We start from the raw sequence: 24770 nt of genomic DNA, 5'->3' as shown, positions 1-24770 counted from the left end.
GTGAAATGTCTCTCTTTACCCTTGTGAAGTGACAGGATGAGAAGAAGTGTGGGAGTTAAATTAGCTTGGGTTAACCGCTGCCTGTAGCTTTCAGCTCATGTGCAACTTGAGATGCTGCCAAACTCTGTTGATGGACGTTGTCAGTCAGATATGGGACTGCATGAATGATTAGAGAAAGCCAAGCTGCAAGCTTGTATAGTTGATCAGCTATGAATGAAGTTGCAATCTATAATTCCTGGTTTAATTATAGCAAATGGCCAGAATTGTCAGGGGACCGTGAAGGATGAGCAGGTAGCCACCACAGTACCTTCCTCTCTTCAGAAAAACCATAAAAATAATGCTGCCTTGGTGCTTATCTTGGCCTTTATGCCTCTCTCCGCACCATTTGTTACAATATAGCACTGACTCCTTTTCTTCGTGGTTTAGCAGACGGGATCAGTATCCACCAAGTGGGCCTGTCTCCAGAGTACCCTCACTGTTGACAGGAGCTCTCTGGCATGGCTGTCCACCCACTGATATACTGAGCTGGTTTAGGCGGGAGCTGCAACATCAGCACCTACTTTCTGATCACCACTGTGGGAGGGGAGGCGGAAGGTTATAGAGCATGGAGGATAAAGACTGGGATGAGAGTAGAGAGAAAGCCGTTAGAGATGCAGTTGTGTAGAGAAGGCGCTTAACTGTGGAGGAGGGATGGGTATAAGGGAAATTAAGAAAAGAAATGAGAGAAACATCAATAACACAGGGGAACGAATAAAAAAGAAAATAAGTAGGGACTTTAAGAAGCAACACACCTCACAGGAACCTACTCTTTTCAGAGTCTTGCATGGACGTACATAAGTGTGCACACACTCACACGTGTCTCTGTAAACAGAAAAAAACAGGCAGTGCACCCTTCTGCCACAGCATCACAAACGAATACATGACAACAGCAACACAACAATAGAAAAGAGGTGGAAGAGAGAGGAGGAGAGTCTCCTCCAAGTAGCGGAGCTCTCCATGCAGCTATAGAAGTGTGTCACTGTGTCTTTGTGGTCAGGACAAGTGTGCTATGACAGTGCGAAGCTGTGCTCGCCGCTCACACTGGCATCCTAATCCTCTTTCGTCTAGCGTCTCTCTAGCTTGCTCAGCTCTCACCTGTGCTTCATGTTTTTTTTTTTCTTTTCACTCCATTGCTCAGTTCTTTATTCTGTCTTTTTTTTCTCTCTGCTATGCAAACGCACACACCATCACACGCAGAAACTTCCACACACACACACACACACACACTACTCTTGTGATTATGCAGAGTTGGTCAATGTGTATATGCAAATGGGGAAGAAGTTTTTTAGTGCTGTCACAGCGTGACTGACCGGCGTTGCCTAGCAGGTGGATTCAAGGAGCTGGAGTCAGTCACTGTGGTTGGTTAGCCACCTTCCTCCCTTTCTCTTCACACCCAGAAACAATTTTGACACTCTCCCTGTCTGCCTGACCCCACTAGCTGTGGGATATTTATGACTAGCTGGCTTCTCCCTGCTCTCATGGCTGTGGGTGCTCTGCATAGAAATGTGTTCACCTTTCTCTTCTGGCCTGCAAAGCTATCTCACAGGGCTGACACTTTTTATTTATTGAACCAGCTTTCTTACCTGGACATAGGGGGGACATGGGCATTTTCCTGTTGCCTGGCTGTTTTTCTCACCCTTCCAAACTAATTTATTTTTTTACCCACTATTGTTGATTCTTTCTGCATCTTCCTTTGTCTGTCTACTGTATGTGCCCTTCTCTCTCGTTTTTCAATTCCTCTGATCACTCACTCTTTGATTACATTTGTTTCAACCTTTGCTCTTGTCTGCTCTCTGCTGGATTCCACTGCAGTTAACCTTCCAATGATTGTCCTCTGTGCAGAGGAGAAGTAGCAGTTTTTTTTTCCATTTTGGTCAACAAGGATGAAACCTCAGTGAACCTTTTGACCTAAAGTTCAGCAGCTCTTACTCTGAGGTCAAACAGATTCTTGGAGCTCACACATTCTCCACCAGGAGAAATGTGTCTGTTGCTTAGGCTATTTAGTGGGCAATAACATACTCTAGTTGATTTGCTCTGGCAGGGTTTTGTAATTCTCATTGTGTCTGTGAGCTCCCCTTGTGAGTGTTGCACGTTATCTCTGCACTGCTGAAACCTAGTGATGTGTGGCTTTTGGGGCTAATTAGCAGGATAGCAGATGTTGATGAGAGGAGCAATGCAGCATAGCTCAGAGTTATGTGGGTATTGAGAATTTTGTGGTTTGTCAATGCATTAATGGTATGGAATGTGTTTTGCAAAAAGTGCTGTGACTAAAACAAAAGGACCCAGTAGAACTGCAGTAGATGTTACATTGGGGATTATGTTAGGTCACCAATTGGCTACAGTAGCAGCCAACCACTTTTAATGCTGCTGGGTAATGAATTTCATCCTTCACAGTGCAGCACAGAGTGCAGCCCCTCCATATTTAATTATCCTGTTTTGTAATTTTCCAATGGGCCGGGCTCTCCCTCTCTCTCTTTTTATTTGTATTTTTTTATTTTTTATTTTTTTTTGTCACTAGAAGTTGTGAAAGCGGCAAAACCACTTTTATAAGTTTTATTAGACAGGAGCAAAATCCCCCTCTGATGCATTTGAGAAATAAATGTAAAGCAGCTTCCCAGCTCAATGAGGCACAACAGTCCCTGATAACTTGCTGATGCATATGAATGAGAATGAGGCACTCACAAGACACACACACACACACACACACACACACAGGTACGGGTGGTTTATTAGGACAGTTTTCCGAAACCAGTACACAACAGGACTATGGGGACCCACCTTTCCCTTTGTTTTAGAGACACAAACTTAACATCTGATTGCTCATCTTAACTTTAGGAGCAAAGCTGTCTACTCAAGATTCAATTCTGACTAACCATTTATAAGATATAAAAACCTGATTCTGTACTGGAGTGTGAGGACGGGGGAGGGAAGTGGGCGGGAAGGGGGAGTTTCCGGAATTAATCAGGGGTTAAGAGGACAAACCTGACTTAACTTGACACAACTTTTACACACACACACAGAATCAGAACGAACCCTTGATTATAAGGACATATGTGCTTTAAATAGACATTTCCTATACAGCTACACATACACATACAGAATCAGAACACATCCCTAGCTATGAGGACAAACCTGCATTACCTGAACACTATACACACGCACAAAGAATTAGAACTAGCCCCTAGTTATAAGGGCATACATGCTTTAAATGGACACTGCTCATACACCTAAAAAACTCTGAACACATCCCTAGTTATGAGGACAAACCTAAATTGTCTGGACAATATACATACACACACACACACACACAGACAAAGAATTAGAACCAATCCGTAGTTATGAGAACAAACCTGGCATAACTGGACACACTGTATACATACCATAACACTCATTACCTTTAAAGAATAAAAACTTCAGGTAGACCCTTGAAACCCAACATGAACCTCAAGGGAAGCAGACTTGCAACTTGAAATTTTGTTTTGTCCTTTTCTTATAGTTGAACATGTACCGTCCTTGAAAGATACCAATAATCAGAAGCAAATTTATTCCATGGAGCTCTATAGTCATTTAAATTCTGGATGAGTGACTCTATAGCGATTAAGTCTTACCAACCAATAAGAAAGGACCAGCTAAACAATGTTCATTTTCTGGTATGCTTTATTTTAACAAAGGCCATTGCCTTTTCAGGAAACTTGTACTCAGATGAACAAGACTTGAGAACCTCCATTTTAAACTAAACAAAAGGCCACCAATCCTTACAATAAACTTTCAAGGCATTTTTTTGAATGTCAAACCTCGGTTCCTAACAAAATCTCTGATATTTTGTACAGTTCTTTCCCTTAATACTGGGTCCTCAGCAAGCCTGCACTGTTCACACTCAGCTTTGGTTGCAAGATGTCCTTTCGAAATGTGCGTTTTGAAATGCTTCATGACGGCACTGACTTCTGCTGAGCTCCATGGTCTCTTGACAACTCTCCTTCCGGGGGTCTCTGAAAAACAACACTTAACTTTGGCACATAAAATGACCAATATAATAATTTCTTAACTAGCTTGCTAAAACTGAGTTTTTATATTCCAAATGTAGTAAAAATTTGGCTTGAATTAGTTGCAAGTGGTCTTTTCATAAAGCAAAAGTGTCGAATTTCTTCCTTAAATAGTGATTGATGACTTGTAAAATTTAAATGTTGGGGAAAAATGCATGAAATAAACATGATACTAAAACCACAATAAGGCAATTTTAAATGTTTGACAATTAGGATTTCACAAAAATGATTTAAGACCATTTTAAAAATGTTACGGACCTGCATGAACATGACTACATTAATATTGAATAATGTTTTAAAAAAAATGTTTATCTACTTACCTCCAGAGCTCTTTGCATCATCCTTGAGCTTTTTTCTTTTTCCTGAGAGGGAAAAAGAACAGTTAAAATCTAATTTCAACTCTACAACTGAAAAAGTTTGGCCGTGGTATGTCTTAACAGATAGCATATGAGAAATTTTATCCCATGCCTTGAATAACATTTACAATGGATTACTGACAAGAAATAAATTCTTAAAATGTATCCTATCATTTATCTGTTTTTGAATCTTAAATCTGAATTGACACCTTACTGGATAAAGTCCCTTTAAAAACTGAATAACATATCTGTCAATTTCTTAAATACCTGCAGAGCTCTCAACATCATTATGGGGTTTCGTTCTTTTTCCTGAAGGATAAAAGACATACTTAAAATCAATTTGAAGTCTAGAATCCAAAGTTTGACCATGTGAAATCTTAGATATGTTTACATAATCTGCCATAAACTGCCACTGAAGATTGTTTTTAACATACACATATTATACACAGGCACACATACCTTTGGCACTGACCGTGGTATCAGGAGGCATTGTTGTTTTTCCTATGGAAAAAATATAAATTATATGAATAAAAATAAGCCCCTTGATGGTGTCCCATTTAATCTAGTTGTGAGAAGTGTGAAGTGACCAAGCCAAAAAAGATTCAAAGCTGTAATAACTGCAAAAATGGCTTTTACAATGTTTTTAAAAATAACTGTCTGATTTTAGTCTTGATTTAAAAATTTTTTAAAACAAACATATACACAATTTAACCATGAGAAATCCTAACAAAGTATGTAGGAGAAAGTTTGTCATACACACCTGTGGAGCTCACGGTCTCATCAAGTGGCGCTGTTCTTTGTTCTATAGAAAACAATAAATAAAACAATGATTTAAAAATTAAAACAAGAGTAACAAGAACATTAATACAGTATAGTTAAATATTTGTTTAAAACAAACAAAAGCTGGACTGTCTTAGCTCTCAGCAACAACCTGGTGCTTCTCTATTTTTCCTGACAGAAAAAGAAAACTAAAATCCAAATGGTGTGGCAATGTGAAAAATCAGTTAAAGATACATATGTAAATACATATAATCTTAACTATTGGTAACTTAGTTATGACAGAGATGTCACGAAGACATGATGTCAGCATTTGTTAGTGATCTTTGGCAAGACAGCATTAATTGAGGCACCCTATGTATATACATAAGGGAGAGTGCATAAAATTACGAACACATGAGGTCCAAAATGATCACTTTAATACACACAAAAAAATATTGTGTTATTGCATGGTCTTACACCTCATCAAACACACACCTCTGATGCTAACGGTCTCATCATGGGGTATTGTTTTTTGTCCTATAGAGAGAGAAAAAAAACCAAATCAAACTATGTGTAGACTCATATGCAAGAATTAAAACAAAATCCATTTTAACTCAATCCAAATAGTTTGACCTTATGAAATCTCAAGAAGAAAGATTATTTCATGCCAAGAGTAACATAGGACACAGACCTGTAGACCTCACGGTCTTATCATGGGGCATAGTTGTCTTAGAAGTTGTCTGTTGTTCTATGGAGAAATAAAATTAAAAGTAAATATTTTCATAGAAAGCAAAATACCATCTTTCACAAGCCAGTAACATGAACATGACAACATTAAAGTTGAATTAGAATAAAAAAAACAAAAATAACCCCCAGCAAATTGACTAAAAAAAAACAAATAAAGGTATTTCAGCAAAGGTTTTCTTAAAAACCTGTAGGAAATTTAACTGACTGGCCATAGTTAAGACAGATAGAAAATGTACATATAAAAAGGTCCCACATTTCACAGTGCATATCAGGACAAAAACCAAACCATAAAGTCCAAGAAACTCAACTATAGTATTTTGTTGTGAAACTATCAGGACACAAGGGTACAAAACAATTTCTAAAGCATTGAATGTTCCCAGGAGCATAGCAGTTCAGTAATTGCAAATAGTAAGATGTCTGAAACTACCAGGACTTTTTCTAAAGCTGTCTGTCTAACTAAACTGACTAATCCAACAATGACCGTGACCTTGGAGTCAGCCAATCAGCATTTAAAAGCCTCTGGAAACATGAGAACAATGAGTCTGTGGCCTGATGCAGCAAAATTAAATAAGAAAAAAAAAAGACTTTGGGCAAAAACCAAAGCACTATCTGATGAAACCAATGCAATAAAAATGAAAACACTTTCCATCCAATCTGATGGAGCTTCACAGGATCGAGCACAAAAGCGTTTAAATCCAGGTGTGAGAAGATTTACATCAGTGAAGATTCTCAGTCATGCAGATGAAGTTATCTGGAAATTGAGTCATGGCAACTGGACTTTGTTCAATCAAAACGTTTCACTTCTCATGCAAAGTAGCTTTAGTCAGTCTTTCACACTGATGAATGTACAAAATGAAATGTTTTGACCTAACAAGGAAAAGTCTAGTTGCCCTTACTCAACTTCCTGATATGTAGAGACTTAATCAAAAAGCTTAGTGATAACCCCCAAATGGGAAGGGTTACTTTTGATATATTACACGCTGTGTCGAATGATTTACATTTTAACTAAACATTAGATGTTAACAATGTGTTAAGATGTAGCTGTGCAACAACAACAACATTGAATACATACCCCTTTGTTCAACGGCAGAATCTGACTCTTCATCTTCACTTATGTTGTCAAGTTCTAAATCCAATTCAGCTATATATAAAAAAATAAAAATAAAATATTGGACATATATATGTGCAATGAATACCAAACACAAAATAGATTCAATCTCTTATCTACCATTAATTGAAGTGTGTTTAAGTAGCCATCCTTTTTACAATTTTTTTTCATAAATATACTCTGAGTGTACAGATATGCAGACACATAACATGCAGCTAAAACACCAAAGAATGGATAAGGACATTGGAGTATTGTGAAGTGGCCTTCTACAATCCCTGATCTATATCTGATTGAACACCTGCGGAAAGCTAAAACATGCAGTCTGAGAAAAGGCACCCTTCACACCTGACACATCTGGAGAAATTAAGTTAAGGGTACTATCATTTTTGTCCAGGCTAGTTTCAATAGTTGGCTATTTAGACCACAATTCTAAACAATGTCTGATTTTCATTAGTTAATTTTCAGTAAATTCTGATACACTTTTTTCAGTTCCAAATTATCTCAGTGGCCATTGTGGGTTGTTCTCTTTTATTGAAAGGGTACCAATAATTTTGCCACATCTGTAAATTTGCTGTTCAGCATACTATGATTCATTCAGGCCCTAAATGGGTGTCTAAAAGCTGTTTTTATTATTGCAAATGTGGCCAAATGACCCTTTATCACTTATCTTATCTTTACACTACTTTCACTGCTCAAATATTGTTGGATTTATATTGTTCATGCAAAATACTTTATGAAGTGCCATTATCAGTTTATTTATAAACTAGTACACATACCTTCAAAATCTATGTCATCCAGACCTTTTCCTTGGAATCTTGCAAGAGTTCCTTTCTCCATAGCCATTAACAGCTTTGAGATTTTTGCAATCTCTATTGTTGCTTCTGGCAACCGATAATAGCTTCTGTGGACCCGTATGTCGTGGCCCAAGAAGTTTGCGAGTTGATCCAGTTCATTATCTTTTAGGTTCAGAATCTGGGACAAAGTTGCAACATGTTTCCGGAGATGTGTAGACCTGAGATATTCAGGGTTCTGTGCACCACACTGACTTGCAAAAACCCTGATGCAGTCTTGCCCCCTGTAATAGCTAGTGGGTCCACATTTTGGCCTGGCAAATAGAAAGGGGTTGTCCTTATCAACTCCACATGCATCTCTCTTGTCCACCAGTAGAGTTAATGAGTTGAGGTGTTCACAGTTTAACAAAACAGCAACTTTTCTCCCTCTCTTGCCCATGATTTCCACTCTGCTGTAAAGCTTGGACATTTTTTGCTCAAATGGTGACAGGCCAACGGCTATGTCGGGATGGAGCTCAGTCTGGTCTCTTTTCTTGAAACACTCAAGGGTCATTTTTGAGACCTCTCCTGCACGACGTCTGTTGAAGACTATTATTTGTGTCAGTGTAACTTTAGCAAGATCGGCATATATTTGGGAAGACTCCGAAATTTTCAGGCTTTCAAAAGCATCATGCAATTTTTTCTCCAGGCATTTGTTTAGAAGCTGCACATCTTTTGTGAATGGTATGGTGGATGGTTTGTTGAACTTAGATTTGCTCAAGGTAGAAAGAGCAGAATGGGAAACAAGTTGTGTCCATTCACTTGAGCACAGCCTTTTGAATCGCTCTGCTGCTTTTATCATGCCATCATCCTCTGCTGCAATGGCCCTGCTGAGAATAATGTCACCAATCTTATGAAGTGAATGTCCTAATTTCAGTGCAAGACTTGGTGTCTTGTATGTGTGGCTCTCTTCATCATAACCAGCGACATCTTTCACAGCCTCAATGACTTTAAAAAACAAGTTTGGCTTCAATGCTTCTTCCAAATTATAAATGGAGAATTTTCTTCTCAAGGTTAGCAAAAGTCTGCCTACTTCGCGAAGCTTCTGTCTGATGTACTCAGCTTTTGTTGGATCACTTCCGTGCTTGTTGTAAAGACATTGACCCATTTGCAGTATGAGGAAGTCATTTCGAACTGAAGATGAAATATCATCTTCCTTCATGTTTGCTAAGATCTTCCACAATCCAGGAGACAGGGTTTGGGAGAATGTTGTCTCAGCAATATCAGCCATAACCAAGACTTTGGCCTTACCAGTTGCTTCAGAGTCTGATGCAGTCTTTGAAGGGCATCTTTTTGTGTGACGCCACAACTCTTTGCGAATAAACATTCCTTTACAATATGCACAATGCACATACGCTTTGGTGCTAATCTCAATGTCAAATTTTCTTGGTCGTCGTTTGAGTTTTAGTGGTCCACTCCGATTGTCCATAACCTCTTGGTTATGCTGATAGTTACCTTTGTTTCGAAGCTTCTCTAACAACCTTTTTCTCTCCTGGGAGTGTTTAGGGAGCAAGAATGCAGCTGCAATATCTGGCTCAGTCCCTTCATGGTTTTTAAGATGACGAGAAATTTTAGACTGGGGTTTTTTGCACACATAGCAATAGTTTTTCTGGGTGGAAGAGGCGTCTTTGGGTTTTGGCACAATTTCACTTGTCCCTCTTTCATCAGAAATCTCTGTTTGTATTTTTTGAGAACTGTGAAGCATCTCATTTTTGTTCTTGGTGGTGTCATTCTCAAAGGGTGCAGAGTCACATAGGAGAGGTTGACCTGAGCTTGTTTTGTCACTAAGCATGTCCTGTTCATTAAAAGAACAGTAAGTGGATTGTGACAAACTGTTCTTTGTTTTCTTAGAAGTCCCTGAAACAACTGGTGTTATCTTGCGTGGTGATTTGTGAGGACTGATGTTAAGGCTATAATCGCTACCGTCATCGCTACTTTGAGTAGAGTCCGGCATGTACTGTTCATCTGAGGATTCTTCAATATGAGGTTCTGACTCTTCAGAGTCGTTTCTTTCGTCCAGCTTAAAAAAAAAATGTTTTGCACAATCAGAAATACTGTACAGTGTTTACAGTACAATACCTTCACACAACAACCCTCAAAAGTGCGTAAAAAAAATTAAACATACCAGTAACTCTTGTCTCTTTATAAAGCAGCTTTTGTGCCATGACCTTGAACATACTGAAAATAAGAATTTATTTTTGTCATCAGCTCAGTACACTAAAACACCACACACTTAAGAAAACTGCTGAAGGTATTAAACATGTTTAAGAAATAATGACTTGAAAAGAAAAAAAAATAAAAATAATTAAAAACATCTTTTTTTGGAAGAGGGTCACAAACCAATAAAACACCTACATTAATGAAAAGTACAAGCACATCCAGTACAGTATACTCACATTTGCATTTTAACCCAAGCCATTTTATGCTAGCCAAAGGTCCTCTGCAATCTCCACAAGAATCCAAGCTGGAGATAACAGCACTGTAAACGACATGGCGGCACTGCACATGGAAAAATATAATTTTTGTTTTTACTCAATATTTCATATTTTTCAATTGAGCGTAAAAGTTTGCATCCCTAATGTTGACATCACTAGAAGACAAAAACTAAGCAAAATAAATACTAAAGCAAACAAAACAAAAGCAAAAGTATATAATTTAATGCCCATTTAGCTTGTACAAAACTCCCTTCATTTAAAAGTAATGAATTCTGTCAATTTCAAAGCCCTTACTGTTAAATGACAAAAGTACTAGTATATTTTAACAACATAATATTGGAACATCTGTACCAGCTGAATGGATTAAATATTCTGTTCATGGGGAAAAAAATCTTTTCAGATCATTTCAGATGCAAACTTGTGCACTCAATTATACATTGCAGCAAAAACAACTGTATTAAAGTTAGTGGATAGGAATTAATACTTATAATACCAATTTTCAACTTGGTCCCTATGGCTTTAGTTAAGGGTGTAAATATACAATTATGGTTTTTAACTTCAAACTTCAGTTCAGATTATGTCATCTCGTCCACACTATGGAGGTTGTGATCGTGATCAACCTGCTTTTCCAGAGCCCCTCCAGATGATATTATCTCAACTCCTAATGACGTAAACCTTCTCTGGGTAATGTTATTGTACATTTACACCCTAAACTAAAGATATGGAGAGCAAGTTGAAAATTGGTGATGTTGCCCTATAAACACATCAAGGTAATAAAATACTACTTTACCTTCGGTCCAACACTCACTTTTACTGAACAGAATACATTATGTGATCTCAATGCAACGTACAGATAACCAGAAACCAGTGTGGATAAGGTTGCAGCTCATAAGAACCAGGTCTCAGCAATGGCAATCCTAGACTTTTTGGGCCCCTAGGCAAAAATGTATTTGTCATAAAACCACTTTTTAAAACCACACATAGCATAATTTAGATTTATACAACGTATTATTTATAGTACACTTGTCTATATTTCTTTGCATCTAAATTTCATACCATTCTTTCCTTTCATAGCTTCACAGTTAGCTTAGTTCAGATACAGCTTCCATCAATTTACTAAAAAAAAAGTATTGTCCAAGTTAGCTATAACCAGCTAAGCTAACAAGGTAAATTCTGGTATCCTAAATCTGACTTCAGCAAAGCTGGACACATTAGGCTGCTCTGCTAACTTAGTTAACTAATGTTAAACGTCACAGTAAACAAAAAAAAACAAAAAAAAACCAATGTGATACAAAGTTCTGTTACTCAACTCTCTCTTCACAACAATTACAAATATATTGGCAGCTGTTACCTAACACTTTATTTTTATTATTATTATTATGATTATTAAATTTAAATTGATAATGCCTCTTGATTTGTTAGCTGGTTTTAATTATTTCATTAAACCCATTTGTTTACACTGAATCATGCACAACTGGGGCGCTCTTTGGAAGGTCTGTGACTGGTAATTTCATTGTAAATTCTGCACACAGCCAGTGCTGTACATAATTTAACTTTTGTCAACCTCGGGGGCCCCGACTGGCCTGGGGCCCCCAAAGAGTTGCCTGCCTTGCCTGCTAGCAAGGAGCACCTCTGGATCTCAGCTGTCTATTACTGCATATCTACAGATAATACCAGCTCATTGTTTTTTCTCTATTTTTGATCAGTAAGGAAATGAGTAGGCAATAAAAGGTGTTACACAAAATCCTAAACACTTTTCCAGCTGACAAACTCTATAGTATGCATCAAATATGCACCCCTACTCACATCTTATTTCACTTAAAGCCATAATGGTTGAACAAAGCTCTGAGCCACGTAGACAAGAAATTGCTGCTTTCTTATAGTAGAACTAGGATGTAAAAATCACTGACTATAGCCATCATTAATCCTCATATTTTAAAAAACAGTTCTGGATCTCCACAATTTGCCACTAGCATAGTTACATCACATCAAGTATGCAACTAATTATCATAAAATTGTAGGTTTCTACATTTTTCAAAAAAAGAGCAACATATTTCTGCATATGCTCCAAAATTGGTTAAAAGGAATGCTTTTCCCTCTGACTGAAATAAAGTTTATATTGAGCTTTCAGTCTTGGATTGGGACTTATTGATAATAAAAATAAAATAAAACATTTTTCCCTCGCGAAAAATAGATAAAATTTCGAAATTTTTATGACCAGTCTAATAGAAGGTGATGCGATTTGCTATCATTAAACTGTGCATATCAAGTCCGTGCCCTATCCACACTTAAACTCAATACAACAAACAACTCTTATAATGGTGTAAATATTTGAAGGTCATAGTGGCAAAATGTCCTTGCATTTAAGCTTCACGTCATGCCCATCCCCCACTCGATGTGTAATCAAGATTTTCAAACACATTCTGACATTATCTATTAAGGGTTTTACCTCTCGCCCTTACAAAAGGATCCTGTGACTAAATACATTTAGTTATCATGGACTCTAATCCCTCCACCAGTTTCTGTTGTTATGGCATTCAGACACCACAACACCCTCGTGAAGACAACAGTCTTGGTACAGAAACTAGGATGATCTTTGACGTTTCAACACAAAACCCCAATTCAGTGTCCACAAAGAATACTTTCTCACTTACCTTGTCTTTATCTGACGAGGAGGAAGCTGCACTGCATTCTGGCACAACCACTAAAGTCTCATCACACAAGTCCTGTAAATGTGTGAAAGAGGCAACACTTTGAGGCATGATATCTACTAAATAGAAACCGCAACAATATGTAGTCTATCCAAGAACTATTGATGATTCAGCATCTTCTGCGACTTTCACTACTAACAGCAGACATGAATCATCATGCCATGAAAAGCATGAATAAAAGCAGGTTTTTCCAAATTTCCCCACATACAGTCAACCATTACACATCTCATGCACTAATTAATATAACTTACAGTTTGATTTTCATCCAAAGCTGAATCTGGCTGCTTGGTATCGGGCTTGGAATTTTCATCACAAGGCATCTGAAATAGGACAGACGAATTGAAATCTGCATTAATGGTGTGAACATTCGATGGTCCTCCCAGTGGCAAAATGTCCTTGCATTTAAGATTCACGTCATGCCCATCCCCCACTCGATGTGTAATCAAGATTTTCAAACACATTCTGACATTATCTATTAAGGGTTTTACCTCTCGCCCTTACAAAAGGATCCTGTGACTAAATACATTTCGTTATCATGGACTCTAATCCCTCCACCAGTTTCTGTTGTCATGGCATTCAGACACCACAACACCCTCATGAAGACAACAGTCTTGGTACAGAAACTAGGAAAATCTTGGTGGTGGAACAAGGAAGTTCAGGAGTGTATTCAGAGAAAGAGGTTAGCTAAGAAGAAGTGGGACACAGAGGGCTGAAGAAAGTAGACAGGAGTACATGGAGATGCGGCGTAAGGTGAAGGTAGAGGTGGCAAATGCCAAACAAAGAGCATATGAGGACTTGTATGCTAGGTTGGACACTAAAGAGGGAGAAGTGGATTTGTACAGGTTGGCCAGACAGAGAGATACAGATGGGAAGGATGTGCAGCAGGTTAGGGTGATCAAAGATAAGGATGGAAATGTATTGACAGGTGCCAGGAGTGTTATGGGAAGATGGAAGGAGAACTTTGAAGAATTGATGAATGAGGAAAATTTAAGAGAACGAAGAGTAGAAGAGGTGACTGGTGTGGAGGAGGAAGTAGCAAAGTTTAGTTGGAGTGAAGTGAGGACGACGTTAATGAGGATGAAGAGTGGAAAGGCAGTTGGTCCTGATGACAAACCTGTGGAGGTATGGAAGTGTCTAGGAGAGGTGGCAGTAGAGTTTCTGACTAGTTTGTTTAACAAGATCTTGGAGAGTGAGAGGATGCCCGAGGAATGAAGGAGAAGTGTACTGCTGACTGTTTTTAAGACAAGGGAGATGTGCAGAGCTGTGACAACTGCAGAGGAATAAAGCTGATGAGCCAATAATGAAGTTGTGGGAAGAGTAGTGGAAGCTAGGCTAAGGTCAGAGGTGAACATTTGTGAGCAGCAGTATGGTTTCATGCCTAGAAAGAGTACAACAGATGCAGTATTTGCTTTGAGGATGCTGATGGAGAAGTACAGAGAAGGTCATAGGGAGCTGCATTGTGTCTTTGTAGATTTAGAGAAAGCGTATGACAGGGTGCAGAGAGAGGAGCTGTGGTATTGTATGAGGACGTCTGGAGTGGCAGAGAAGTTTGTTAGAGTGGTGCAGGACATGTATGAGAGCTGTAAGACAGTGGTGAGGTGCTGTAGGTGTGACCGAGGAGTTCAAGGTGGAGGTGGGTCTGCATCAAGGATCGGCTCTGACCCCCTTCTTGTTTGCTCTGGTGATGGACAGGCTGACAGATGAGGTTAGACAAGAATCTCCATGGACTATGATGTTTGCGGATGACGTGATTTGTAGTGAGAGCAGGGAGCAGGTGGAGGAAAATCTAGAGAGGTGGAGGTCTGCTCTGGAAAACAGAGGAATGAAGCTTAGCCGCAGCAAGACAGAATACATTTGTGTCAGTGAGAGGGAGCCAGGTGGAACGGTGAGGTTACAGGGAACAGAAGTGAAGAAGGTGCAGGACTTTAAGTACTTAGGGTCAACAGTTCAGAGCAATGGAGAGTGTGGAAAAGAGGTGAAGAGGCGAGTGCAGGCAGGTTGGAACAGGTGGAGGAAAGTGTCAGGTGTGTTATTGATAAAAGAGCATCAGCAAGAATGAAAGGAAAGGTGTTCAAGACGGTGGTGAGACCAGAGATGTTGTTCGGCTTAGAGACAGTGGCACTGAAGAAAAGACAGGAGGAACAGCTGGAGGAAGCAGAGCTTAAGATGTTGAGGTTCACTTTGGGAGGGACGAGGATGGGCAAGATCAGGAATGAGTACATCAGAGGGACAGCTCATGTTAGATGTGTTGGAGATAAAATAAGAGAGGCCAGATTGAGGTGGTTTGGACATGTTCTGAGGAGAAACTGAATATATTGGTAGAAGGATGCTGAGGTTGGAGTTGCCAGGCAGGAGGTCTAGAGGAAGACCAAAGAGGAGATTTATGGATGTAGTGAGAGAGGACATGAAGTTAGTTGCTGTGAGAGAAGAGGATGCAGAGGACAGGGTTAGATGGAGACACATGATTCACTGCTGAGACCCCTGAAAGGGAACAGCCCAAAGGAAAAGAAGAAGTAAACCATTACACATCTCTTGCACTAATTAATGTAACTTACAGTTTGATTTTCAGCCAAAGCTGAATCTGGCTGCTTGGTATCGGGCTTGGAATTTTCATCACAAGGCATCTGAAATAGGACAGACGAATTGAAATCTGCATTAATGGTGTGAACATTCGATGGTCCTCCCAGTTGCAAAATGTCCTTGCATTTAAGCTTCACGTCATGCCCATCCCCCACTCGATGTGTAATCAAGATTTTCAAACACATTCTGACATTATCTATTAAGGGTTTTACCTCTCGCCCTTACAAAAGGATCCTGTGACTAAATACATTTCGTTATCATGGACTCTAATCCCTCCACCAGTTTCTGTTGTTATGGCATTCAGACACCACAACACCCTCGTGAAGACAACAGTCTTGGTACAGAAACTAGGATGATCTTTGACGTTTCAACACAAAACCCCAATTCAGTGTCCACAAAGAATACTTTCTCACTTACCTTGTCTTTATCTGACGAGGAGGAAGCTGCACTGCATTCTGGCACAACCACTAAAGTCTCATCACACAAGTCCTGTAAATGTGTGAAAGAGGCAACACTTTGAGGCATGATATCTACTAAATAGAAACCGCAACAATATGTAGTCTATCCAAGAACTATTGATGATTCAGCATCTTCTGCGACTTTCACTACTAACAGCAGACATGAATCATCATGCCATGAAAAGCATGAATAAAAGCAGGTTTTTCCAAATTTCCCCACATACAGTCAACCATTACACATCTCATGCACTAATTAATATAACTTACAGTTTGATTTTCATCCAAAGCTGAATCTGGCTGCTTGGTATCGGGCTTGGAATTTTCATCACAAGGCATCTGAAATAGGACAGACGAATTGAAATCTGCATTAATGGTGTGAACATTCGATGGTCCTCCCAGTGGCAAAATGTCCTTGCATTTAAGATTCACGTCATGCCCATCCCCCACTCGATGTGTAATCAAGATTTTCAAACACATTCTGACATTATCTATTAAGGGTTTTACCTCTCGCCCTTACAAAAGGATCCTGTGACTAAATACATTTCGTTATCATGGACTCTAATCCCTCCACCAGTTTCTGTTGTCATGGCATTCAGACACCACAACACCCTCGTGAAGACAACAGTCTTGGTACAGAAACTAGGAAAATCTTGGTGGTGGAACAAGGAAGTTCAGGAGTGTATTCAGAGAAAGAGGTTAGCTAAGAAGAAGTGGGACACAGAGGGCTGAAGAAAGTAGACAGGAGTACATGGAGATGCGGCGTAAGGTGAAGGTAGAGGTGGCAAATGCCAAACAAAGAGCATATGAGGACTTGTATGCTAGGTTGGACACTAAAGAGGGAGAAGTGGATTTGTACAGGTTGGCCAGACAGAGAGATACAGATGGGAAGGATGTGCAGCAGGTTAGGGTGATCAAAGATAAGGATGGAAATGTATTGACAGGTGCCAGGAGTGTTATGGGAAGATGGAAGGAGAACTTTGAAGAATTGATGAATGAGGAAAATTTAAGAGAACGAAGAGTAGAAGAGGTGACTGGTGTGGAGGAGGAAGTAGCAAAGTTTAGTTGGAGTGAAGTGAGGACGACGTTAATGAGGATGAAGAGTGGAAAGGCAGTTGGTCCTGATGACAAACCTGTGGAGGTATGGAAGTGTCTAGGAGAGGTGGCAGTAGAGTTTCTGACTAGTTTGTTTAACAAGATGTTTGCGGATGACGTGATTTGTAGTGAGAGCAGGGAGCAGGTGGAGGAAAATCTAGAGAGGTGGAGGTCTGCTCTGGAAAACAGAGGAATGAAGCTTAGCCGCAGCAAGACAGAATACATTTGTGCCAATGAGAGGGACCCAGGTGGAACGGTGAGGTTACAGGGAGCAGAGGTGAAGAAGGTGCAGGACTTTAAGTAAGTAGGGTCAACGGTTCAGAGCAATGGAGAGTGTGGAAAAGAGGTGAAGAGGCGAGTGCAGGCAGGTTGGAACGGGTGGAGGAAAGTGTCAGGTGTGTTATTGATAAAAGAGCATCAGCAAGAATGAAAGGAAAGGTGTTCAAGACGGTGGTGAGACCAGAGATGTTGTTCGGCTTAGAAGAAGTGTCACTGAAGAAAAGACCGGAGGAACAGCTGGAGGAAGCAGAGCTTAAGATGTTGAGGTTCACTTTGGGAGGGACGAGGATGGACAGGATCAGGAATGAGGACATCAGAGGGACAGCTCATGTTAGATGTGTTGAAGATAAAATAAGAGAGGCCAGATTGAGGCGGTTTGGACATGTTCAGAGGAGAGACAGTAAATATATTGGTAGAAGGATGCTGAAGTTAGAGTTGCCAGGCAGGAGGTCTAGAGGAAGACCAAAGAGGAGGTTTATGGATGTAGTGAGAGAGGACATGAAGTTAGTTGCTGTGAGAGAAGAGGATGCAGAGGACAGGGTTAGATGGAGACACATGATTCACTGCGGAGACCCCTGAAAGGGAACAGCCCAAAGGAAAAGAAGAAGTAAACCATTACACATCTCTTGCACTAATTAATGTAACTTACAGTTTGATTTTCAGCCAAAGCTGAATCTGGCTGCTTGGTATCGGGCTTGGAATTTTCATCACAAGGCATCTGAAATAGGACAGATGAATTGAAATCTGCATTAATGGTGTGAACATTCGATGGTCCTCCCAGTGGCAAAATGTCCTTGTATTTAAGCTTCACGTCATGCCCATCCCCCACTCGATGTGTAATCAAGATTTTCAAACACATTCTGACATTATCTATTAAGGGTTTTACCTCTCGCCCTTACAAAAGGATCCTGTGACTAAATACATTTCGTTATCGTGGACTCTAATCCCTCCACCAGTTTCTGTTGTTATGGCATTCAGACACCACAACACCCTCGTGAAGACAACAGTCTTGGTACAGAAACTAGGATGATCTTTGACGTATCAACACAAAACCCCAATTCAGTGTCCACAAAGAATACTTTCTCACTTACCTTGTCTTTATCTGACGAGGAGGAAGCTGCACTGCATTCTGGCACAACCACTAAAGTCTCATCACACAAGTCCTGTAAATGTGTGAAAGAGGCAACACTTTGAGGCATGATATCTGCTAAATAGAAACCGCAACAATATGTAGTCTATCCAAGAACTATTGATGATTCAGCATCTTCTGCGACTTTCACTACTAACGTGTGCACAGCAGACATGAATCATCATGCCATGAAAAGCATGAATAAAAGCAGGTTTTTCCAAATTTCCCCACATACAGTCAACCATTACACATCTCATGCACTAATTAATGTAACTTACAGTTTGATTTTCAGCCAAAGCTGAATCTGGCTGCTTGGTATCGGGCTTGGAATTTTCATCACAAGGCATCTGAAATAGGACAGACGAATTGAAATCTGCATTAATGGTGTGAACATTCGATGGTCCTCCCAGTGGCAAAATGTCCTTGCATTTAAGCTTCACGTCATGCCCATCCCCCACTCGATGTGTAATCAAGATTTTCAAACACATTCTGACATTATCTATTAAGGGTTTTACCTCTCGCCCTTACAAAAGGATCCTGTGACTAAATACATTTCGTTATCATGGACTCTAATCCCTCCACCAGTTTCTGTTGTCATGGCATTCAGACACCACAACACCCTCGTGAAGACAACAGTCCTGGTATAAAAACTTGGAAGATCTTTGACATTTCAACACAAAACCCCAATTCAGTGTCAAGAAAAATGTCCTTACTCACTTTCTCCTTCCCTGAGCTGTAGGACATTGCACACACAAATATTTTTATAGCATGATAAATTATTTGCATTGCCAAACGTTTAAAAAATAAATGTACATCACAATACAATTTAGCTTCTGTTTTAGTCAACAAAAACATTGTTTTAAAAGAACAAATACATACCATTGAGCGCCAAGGCCATGGAGAATCCCCGTAGTTGTAGGTTATCTCCTCATTTGGTAAAATTTGTCTAACACTAAACAGGCAAAGATGTGGCTTTCCTTCCACAACAATTGTCTTCACTCTGCAGTTGGGATTTCTGTGCTCGTCGTTTACTAATCGTCCTAGCGTTCCATCCTCTTTTGAAGCATCCATGCTGCAAAACATATAAGCAATAAATTTACAGTACAAACATTTTTGTGGGTTTAAACAAAGATGAGCTTGTTAGCAACTTTGTGGGTATGCAAAATTTTGCATTTTGAGCTACTGAGTCAAACTCTCTCTTTACTAACCATTACAACCCCAATTCCAAAAAAAATTGTTGAGAAATTGAGAATGTGTGAAAGATAAATTAAAGCAGAAACAATGATTTGCAAATTTAATAAACCCATACTTTATGCACAACAAAATCTAAACAAAATGTCAGATTTCAAAACTGAGACATTTTATCCTTTCGTGGAAATTACTGGCTCATTTTGAACAACAACATATCTCAAATTTGGAAGAGGGGCAATAAAAGGCTGGAAAAGTAATTGCTGCAAATGAAAAACAAATGCAGGAGCATTTGACAACTAATCTAGTTAATTTGCAACATGTCAGCAGCATGACTGTGATTAAAAGGAAAATTTCAGAGGCAGAGCTGCTAAAATGTAGGGATGGGTAGAGGTTCACCAATCACTGTGAGCAAGGGACAAGGCCGGAGGTCAAAACTGTATCTATGTGATCTTCGGCCCCTCAGCCGGCACTGCATAAAAAAAAAATAAGCATGATTCTGAGCTGGACTTCACTGCAGGGGCTCATGACAACTTACATAAATTACTGTCTGTGAACATGGTTCGCCGTGTAATCCACATATGCAAGTTGAAGCTGTATCATGCAAAGAAGAGGCTGTAGGGGAACACAATCCAAAAACCACAGCCATGTTCTCTGGGCCAAAGCTCATTTAAAATGGTCTGAGGCAAAATGGAAACCTGCTTTGTCAGATGAATCCAAATTTGAAATTGGATTAGGAAACCAAAGATGCCCTGTTCTGCGGACTAAAGAGGAGAGGGAGCATCCACCTTGTTATCAGCGGTTAAAACTGTTCAAAAGCCTGCATCTCTATTGGTTTGGGCGTGCATTAGTGCCTATAGCATGGGCAGCTTATACATCTGGAAAGACACCATCCATACTGAAAAGTACAGAGGTTTTAGAGCAACATTTATCCCATCCAAACAATGCCTCTTTCAGGGAAGGCCTTGCATATTTCACCAAGAAAATGCTAAACCACATCATGCATCCATCCCAACAGCATGGCTTCACGGGAAAAAATATGTGGGTGCTGAACTGGCCTGCCTGCAGTCCAGACCTTTCACTAAAAGAAAACATTTGGTGCATCATCAAACAAAAAAATCCAGCAACAAAGGCCCAGGACTTTTTAGCAGCAAGAATCATGCAGAAGACAAAAATAGGTCAACATTCCTCTCCTAAAACTCCAGCAAATGGTCTCCTCATTTCGGAGACAGTAGTTAAAAGAGGATGGGATGCTAAATAATGGAAAACATCACCCTCTATCTTTTTAGATGTTTTGAAGCCAAATTTTAACTAATATTTTCCATTAAATGGTAGAATGTCCCAGTTTCAACATTTGACATGTTGATTTAATTTACCTTTAAACATATGTTTTGGAATTTGGGTTATACTATATATCATATTTCTCATTTTATTTATCATCTTTATCTTCATTTTATTAGGCACGTAAAGTTTATATGGAAAATGTCATTGCTACTTCATGTGTTATCAGAATAACATGTAAAACTCAACTTCTTTGCTCAAATTCTTCTCAAAAAGTAGCAAATTTACCAATAAGACGTTCCATTCCACTTGAAGTCGAACAAGTACTTCCCTTGGGTGTCATTAACATCTTTACTTCTACAAAGAAAGCCACGGTATTCCACAACAAAGGTTGATGCTTCAATATGTTCCACTGCAAACACACCTCTCCCTAAAAAAGGGCAGGAATAAAGTAAATACAAACATGTCCAAGTCCAAATGTTTCTTTAATTAATTAATCCACTCCTTACTTATTCTTTCAAAGATAACAATCTTGTAAAAATCTTGAATGTAATGAGGTCTACTAACCATGGTGCATTAATACCATACATGCAACTGAATTTGTAGTAGCCCTACGGTTGTTGCAGTAGAAGGAAGGATCATTAGTGTATTGTGTACAGAAGTAGTGAATCAGTGCAATGGTTTCAGCACTTCAACATTTGCTGTAGAGTGGAATATATTATATTTTTCATGCTGAAAAATTACCGTTAGGCCCAGAAGCATATGGACAAAGTGACTTGGACACTTTTAGCTTATTTAGACTTTTCCCAAAATTCTGGCATCTACCATTTAGGAATTATAGCCATTTGAAGAAGAGAACTTCCAATTTCAGGGATTCAGAGGTATTTGAACACATTCACCCAAATGCTTCGAAAACTGTTCACAGTGCAGATTGATAATGATCCACATATTTTGAAAGCAAGTCAAGGCTTTTTGAAGGCAAAGAAATTAAATATTCTTCAATGGCCAAGTTAGTCACCGGATCTCAACCCAACAGAGCATAGATATTCACCACTATGTTACACTGTATGATTCCTGTTACATTATTCTCTGTAACCTGTACATTAAAATTGAGTAGTTTGCTTAATTTTGTTCATTAACATTATTTTGTTACATCTCCTTGCATTTCTAATCCCATATTTATTTAAGTTTCTATATTTTAATGACATGTGGGAAGATTTGTAAATGTGATGCACAACTTACCTTTAAATGCATTTATATTTCGTTGCTCAATGAAAGCTTTGTCTTTGCCTGACAGAATGTGTTCTATTGCATCCTGTTCGGGCTTCTTTCTCTTCCTTCTCTCCATGTTGACTAAAAAGATTTCCAGAGAACATAACGGTTAAATGACTAAAATCTCATATACGAATATAGGTAATTTCATCCTGGCAATCACATCTCAGTATGCACACAGCATATTTTCACTAAATCCAAAGAAACTACCGCAGGGAAATGCCTACTTATGATTAAGCTTTGATATATATATATATATATATATATATATATATATATATACACACACACACTCTGCAAATGTGCATGTGCAGCATATACCTTAACTTTTGTTGCTCCTGTCCAAAGTTCACCTTCATAGTATATAACATGAGTTGGCTTTGAGTAAGTTGTAGGGACAGGTGATGTACTGCTAGAGTGCACCTGAATTACTTTTTTTTTTCCCTCTAAGTCTACATATTTGGCAGATTCTCAAATACTGGCCTTCAAAGAAACTTTAGATACATTATTGATAAGTCGAATTCATCGTCTGTAATAGCAACTCGGTCGTGCTTAATGTTTTTCTTTGAGTTCCGTGCGGTAAGCCTACAGCTGGAACCGAATTTAAAGGCCACTTTCAGAAAGATACAGTACCTGTGCGTATACACGTGTTATAGTTTAGGGACATATCTGATTGATTTAGAGACCACTGAGGATTACTATAGAATGCCCATACACAAAAAATGTGAGAAACGTGCCTCGCTGAATTTTTTTTTCAGACGCAGTCGCATTTTACCAAACGAACGGAGCTTCGTCGTTACTCCTAATATTCAACGTGTGTTGGTTACGCAAAGTTAAACCGTGCACCGAGTAAAACGTAATAAAACATTCAAACTTAAAAAGTAGCCGACTGCTTCCAGAACGGTGGTTTTAGGAACGCAGCTCTACTCCCAAAATAGTCGAAGCGCACATGCAGCCACTTCCGAACGAAGCCCTTTAATTGCTTAACTTTCTCTCATTAGTCTTAACCTGAAGTGCTGTTGCTGATTAACAGCCAACTAGCTTAAAAAGTGTCCGACTGTAAACAAAATGAGCTAAAGAAAGTATATTTCAAATAAACTTACCTTCAACACGAGTTTAACGATGTACTTCACCTCCACGTAAAATAAAGCGCATGTACGTAAATCGATCACTCCCTTTACCTGTTGAAAGTCCCTCAATACGGCTCATTGCGCATGCCCATCGTCGTCGGTCTCGGACCAATCACAGCAGCCGATTCGAGCTCTCTGACATTGATGACATCTAATGCAGCCAATCGCTGAGCAGGATTGTCCACCAATGAGTGGCGCCAATTTTGTGTATAATACGCCAAAAATGTGTAAAGAGCGGCAATAGCATCGACTCACCGATAGGAGCCGCATGATACACAACGAGCACACACTGACACACACGAAAACATCCGGTGAATGGCACTATTAGGACATTTGGAGAAAAAGCGGGAAATGACTCATATCATACTTATAAACATTTCTGCACTGCTCGACTTGTTAGGACAGCAGCCCTGTCCTAATAGGTACGGTCACACACAAACTGCCTTCATAATGTCGGTATGTAAACAGGTAAATTGTACTCATAGTTACGTGCACCAACGCACACACACACACACACACACACCTGTCTACAGGAAACAAACCGTCTTTGCCAATATTCAAACTATAAAACCGGAAAGCTATGTTCATGAATTTGACAATGTGACAGCACTCATGAGACCAGCTATAATGGAATCTTGGAGTTTAGCGGTATTGCATTGAGCAGTGTCACCAGGTTGAGGGGACGGGACTGACAGACACAAAATGAGGAAGATCTGGAATTCATTTGTTGCTGGGAGGGGGGATTCCCGGGAGTTTGCTCCTGCAGTGAGAGTCTGTTCTGTGTGGTACGCCAGATCTGAAACCTGTGGACCAGAGAAGGTCTAAGGACACAGCTGACTTACTGCTGCATATGTGACACCACTGGCCATGTCTGTAATTGATCTGCACGCAATAAAATGTTTGGCAGCTTTTATGGGAGCCAGGCTTTTGTAAGAAAATGGTTGGGAAGTTGCACCTGGATCCATGGATCATCGCAGGGTGAAGGTCGGCAGCAGTCTACATCAAGTGTAAACAATGGCGTTAGTTTTAATTGTTTATTGTTTCAAATCAAAGGAACTTTATAAAAAAACGAATTTTTAATGAAGTAATTTTTAGACAATGAGAACTTGCAAACCATAAATTGTCTCAGTCACCCAAGTTGTATGTTTATACATTGATAACCGTAAAGGTTCATCTAGAATTCCATGGTGACATGCGGTGATGCATTTTGCTTAAATAGTTTCCTAAATTGCTCGTCTACATAAATATTAAATTGACTGAAATGTTTAATGATTGTTTCATTGCTAGAAGCCAAAGACAAACAATTTCTCTCATTAGTTTTTACTTCTTAATT

The 24770-nt window shown here is 39.3% G+C and overlaps 2 protein-coding genes across 9 annotated transcripts in view; one reads left to right on the top strand and one right to left on the bottom strand.

Moving 5' to 3' along the window:
• The window catches only part of LOC137125203 (PDZ domain-containing RING finger protein 4-like), a 124254-nt gene that overhangs the window by 59427 nt on the left and 40057 nt on the right, over positions 1–24770 (top strand). The window lies entirely within an intron of this gene.
• On the bottom strand, positions 3048–23951 carry LOC137125201 (uncharacterized). 7 transcript variants are annotated; one of them, XM_067500282.1, is made up of 23 exons: positions 23411–23950; positions 22278–22388; positions 21324–21465; positions 19446–19638; positions 18845–18913; positions 18529–18600; positions 18087–18155; positions 16334–16402; positions 16026–16097; positions 15584–15652; positions 13280–13348; positions 12972–13043; positions 10279–10381; positions 10008–10060; positions 7829–9902; positions 7017–7085; positions 5889–5945; positions 5693–5734; positions 5199–5240; positions 4898–4939; positions 4706–4747; positions 4403–4444; positions 3048–4028 (listed from the first exon to the last, which is right to left on the bottom strand). In XM_067500282.1, exons 2-23 carry the CDS (start codon positions 22381–22383, stop codon positions 3808–3810), a joined length of 3789 nt encoding a protein of 1262 aa, XP_067356383.1. In that variant the 5' UTR covers positions 22384–22388; positions 23411–23950; the 3' UTR covers positions 3048–3807. The 7 variants fall into 7 exon arrangements, with proteins under 7 accessions (XP_067356383.1, XP_067356387.1, XP_067356385.1 ...); XM_067500286.1 differs by lacking the exon at positions 23411–23950 and adding an exon at positions 21603–21646 and having other exon boundaries at positions 22278–22536; XM_067500288.1 differs by having other exon boundaries at positions 3829–4028; positions 4911–4939; positions 23411–23951.

This window comes from Channa argus, chromosome 4 (genome assembly GCF_033026475.1).
Source record: "Channa argus isolate prfri chromosome 4, Channa argus male v1.0, whole genome shotgun sequence".
Lineage (NCBI taxonomy): Eukaryota > Metazoa > Chordata > Actinopteri > Anabantiformes > Channidae > Channa > Channa argus.
This window is presented reverse-complemented; position numbering and strand designations above follow the sequence as displayed.